This window comes from Buceros rhinoceros, unplaced genomic scaffold (assembly GCF_000710305.1).
Source record: "Buceros rhinoceros silvestris isolate BGI_N320 unplaced genomic scaffold, ASM71030v1 scaffold8745, whole genome shotgun sequence".
Classification (NCBI taxonomy): domain Eukaryota; kingdom Metazoa; phylum Chordata; class Aves; order Bucerotiformes; family Bucerotidae; genus Buceros; species Buceros rhinoceros.
The window spans coordinates 19,783-23,827 of NW_010413415.1; the positions used below are offsets into that span (position 1 = coordinate 19,783).

At 38.7% G+C, this 4,045-nt stretch overlaps 1 protein-coding gene across 1 annotated transcript in view; it reads left to right on the forward strand.

Annotated features, from left to right (window-relative positions):
- LOC104493944 (teneurin-1) overlaps positions 1–4,045 on the forward strand; it is a gene marked incomplete at its 3' end in the record, with an annotated part of 128,519 nt that overhangs the window by 12,526 nt on the left and 111,948 nt on the right. The window contains exon 2 of the mRNA XM_010136714.1: positions 431–669. Within this exon, the coding sequence (XP_010135016.1) occupies positions 431–669 (239 nt within the window). The remainder of the gene's footprint in view (positions 1–430; positions 670–4,045) is intronic.

Sequence of the window (4,045 nt, forward strand, 5' to 3'; positions counted from 1 at the left end):
GAGTGGCAGTGGCTTCTGCACTGTTTTTTGTACTCCTGGTGAGATAAACCCAGTTGTGTGTTTGTAGACAGAGTGGCAACAATTCCCATGTCTCGATCACACCGGTGTAACAAGGCACTCAGGGGCTGCTCGTCTTGGAGGACCCCAGGTACTGTACTGAGAAATAACCTTTCCTCAGCTTTACTCTGAATCACTGGGAGGACAGTTTAGAATTCATTTCAATGTTGCAGAGTTTCACTAAAATTTGCTGGAAATCTTGTGATGTGGTTGGAAAAACGTCTGGTTCAGAGGGTGTTCAAATACATATTTTCCTGTCTGATGTTTTCTGTGGATATATGCAGTATTTATCGTACAGTGCTTATATAGTTCCTTTAACTTCTTGAATCACAACGTGGTTTTTACAACATGGTTCTTTGTCTTCTTTTCATAGGCATTTCCTATTTAAACATGGATCTGGGTCTTCAGCTATCTTCAGCGCAGCCAGTCAGAACTATCCTTTAACATCCAATACTGTTTACTCTCCACCTCCTAGGCCTCTTCCTAGAAGTACCTTTTCCAGACCTGCCTTCACTTTTAACAAACCTTACAGGTGTTGCAACTGGAAGTGCACTGCTTTGAGTGCTACTGCTATCACAGTTACCCTGGCGCTGTTGCTAGCCTATGTTATCGGTAAGCCTCGCTCGCTTCTCTACGCTGAATTATTCTTCACCTTTTCTGTCCTGTTGTCTCGCTTGCTGTTACACTAATACAAAATAATGTTTTACTAATAATGTTTGCCATGGGGTGCTTTGTAAATTCTGGCGAACAAAATGCTAGGTTGGCCAGAGGTTGAATGCAACATGGAATTCTCATTAACTTTCTAGTCTGTTAACCTTGATGCTGCCTGATAGAGAAAGAAAAATTATTCAAGATGACATGTTTATACTAGCAGAGGACTCCTACTGATTTTAATTGCTGTGATATTTTTCTTAAATTAAACATTCGATTTTCATATTAAGCCTTACAACGCGGTTGCTCTTAAAGAATTACTCGGAAAAGACTGATAATGCTTAATTGTATTTTGCCTTTATTTCATTTCCTCTGTCTGGTCACAGTTTAAATCCTTTGTTTTTTCCTCTTATATCTTTGGCTAGAAAGATAGCTAGCTCTAAAAATACATAGTAATTTACACCATGTTTTCTAGAATATGTTTTGCTGTCCCTTTATTGAATTTATGGTTCCGAAAAATGTTACATAGGTTGAAGTGCAGTTACTTAACTTCAAGCTCATCTCTGCAAGTACGTGACTTTCCAACTTTGATATCACAATAGGTTGGCAGGATTTATCAGAGAAGCTAGGAACACCTTCCTTTTTTTTTTTCTTCATAGGTAGATATGTTGGAGGTGGGCTTGAAGTCCACGTGATTACACTTGTACATGGGAGAGCAAGTCTGTGTGACGTCCTGCATGACGTTTTGGCTGAATAATAATTACCACCTTGGTTTTTCAATCCGAATTGAAAATACTACGGAACATTCATTATGCAGAATCTTAGAATGCAACTGTGGATTCTGTAAACACAGGAAAATCAAATCGATTTTTGCAGCGTGACACACCTTCTCACACGCATTCGTGATTTGTTGATGTAGTTGCCAGTTTGTGGGTGACAGGAGTCGGAGTATCCCCAACATCTTACAGCTTGAAAGAACAGTTTTCCTGAAAGAGTGGTTTGTACTTGCTAAAACTCACACAGAGATGCAAGTACAGATACCTCCAAATCAAAAAGTGGCCACTGATATTCTGTATTCTCTAAATAAGTGTCTTTATAGTGAAAATTATTACTATTTCAGTCATTTTTGTTTTCCACTGGGTTTTGGGGGGTTGTTTTTGGTTTTGGTTTTTGGTTTTGGTTTTTTTGTCCCATAGTGTCAGTTCTGGTTGCTGTCAGTGAAGTGCTCATCAGGAGGGATTTTGTCTTACCTCCTCATCTAATGCATATGGGAAAGCAGATCTGATCTTTTCTGGTGGGTGATTATTCGAAAGCACCTGAGGATCTCGTAAGCTACATTAACTGCAGATTTAGGTAACAGCTGGTGAGCATATGCCCTCCGTTAGCACTGGCTGTATAATTTTTGCAGCCTCATCTGTTTGCCTACATATATATCCCACCCACACCATTTAGATTTTATCAGGGTGAAGAGCTGCCTGTTTCATCCCTGCTTAGATTTTGGGTTGCCCCTGAAATTTTTCTGGAGATACAGCACTGCGTGGCACCAGCCCCGGAAGGCTGGGAATGCTCGTGGCGCTATGAATTAAAAAGCTCTATATTAATTTCCTGCAGCCATGGCTGTGTTTGTCTTTACCTGGTAACAAAGGTATAACATGTTTTCTTGAGTTGGGCAGAGCTATGTGAAGATGTCTTTGTGGTTTATAAATTATTAGTATTTATAGTTAACATTTTCTATAGCAAAATAGAAATCTTCAAACCAGGAATTCTCATTCAGAAAATTTTCCAAGATGCCGTTATTTACTCTTGTTTGCCCTAGAAATTTTTGAGTTGCATAAGCTTTCCTGCAGATTCAGGTAGTATTCATTAGCTTATTCCAAATTAATATTCATGCTGCCTATCTCTGGTTGGTTAAATATATCTGTTCATGGTCTGTTCTTGTAAGTCAGGTACCTCAGGTTTTTTGCTTTTGTTACATATGAATAACAGCATATAAACTGTTTTTGGAGTCACTTGCTCTGTAGGGTTTCATATTTGCATGTCTTTTCACGTTAACATTTTAAATGTGCATGTTTTAAATCAGAGTAGCTGAGTTTACAAAAGCAGACTGTGTGTAACACCAAAGTTAAGATTCACTCCTCCAAGTATTTTCTCTTTGCTCACCATGGTTCAGGTCCCTCCGTCCTCACAGGCAGGTTTTCTTTGCAGAGAGTTATGTCTGAGCAATGACTACAGGCTCAGGCCTAAGCTGCAAAACAGAATTCATTTTAATTTCAGGATCAAACTTAACCTGGGGTCAGTTCAGTGGTTGTTAGTGGAAGAATAAGGGAGTCTTTGTAGAGGCAAAGTTATTTTCATCGTTGTATTTTATGGCAGAGTCTGCATTAACTTACAACGAGCTGTAATTTCAGGCTGAATAAATGTAGATCAAAATTTAACATTGTCTTTTTCTTCCCCTTATCTAATAATTTAAATGTGCTTTCTCAAGTAGCTTGTACCACCGTTAGATGCGTGAACTACATGTTACTGTTAAAAATAGGCTCAAATCTCAGCCTCGACTCAGAATGTTTAACTTAAAGTAACCCAAAGCTTATTCCGCATCAAAAATTTGCTAGTGGCTCTTAGATTTGTACAGAATGGAGACCTGTGTCAGAGTGCTCTAAGCTGTGATTTCTTTTCAATCTAAAGGTAAAGTGGTTTTGTTCTTTTATTTTTCAAAATGGTTTTGTTCCTTTATTTTTCAGTCCTTCCCTATTATCAGTGAGATTCAATAGAGAAGCTTCTACTTGAGAACACATACTTCTGTATTTTCACTCCTTTGAACTACTAGTCAGTTAAAAAAATTTCCTCCATATTTCCACTTTTGGCCTATAATCACCATGATTATTATTTGGTCCCTTCTGAAATAAATTTAGCCATTATAGGGACAATAAGGAATTTATAGAACCCTGTAAATGGTTGTGTAACAACAGCTGATTTATTGAAAATCTTTAGTCCTAATATTTAGTTTATCAAGTAAAACACATATTTTCACTTCAACAGGAGTAATTTCTGTAAATAGGTTCTAAAGACATTGTAGTTACTCCAGGAAAACCTCATTTCCTAAAGTGGATGTTTGGTCTCCACACTGTAAATGTGTAGAATTATCTTCACTCGAATAAAGGCATATATACTTTTGTTTTTCTTCTGTACGTTCCTATGTTGAGAATTGTAATGTCGATTTGGGGCGCAATCGCGTGACTTTACCCACAAAGAGGGCAGTGAGGCCGGTGAGCGGTTGGCGCGTGACGTGATGGTGCGTGTCGTCGGTGCGGCAGGGGGGGGCGCGGGGTCTTACCCC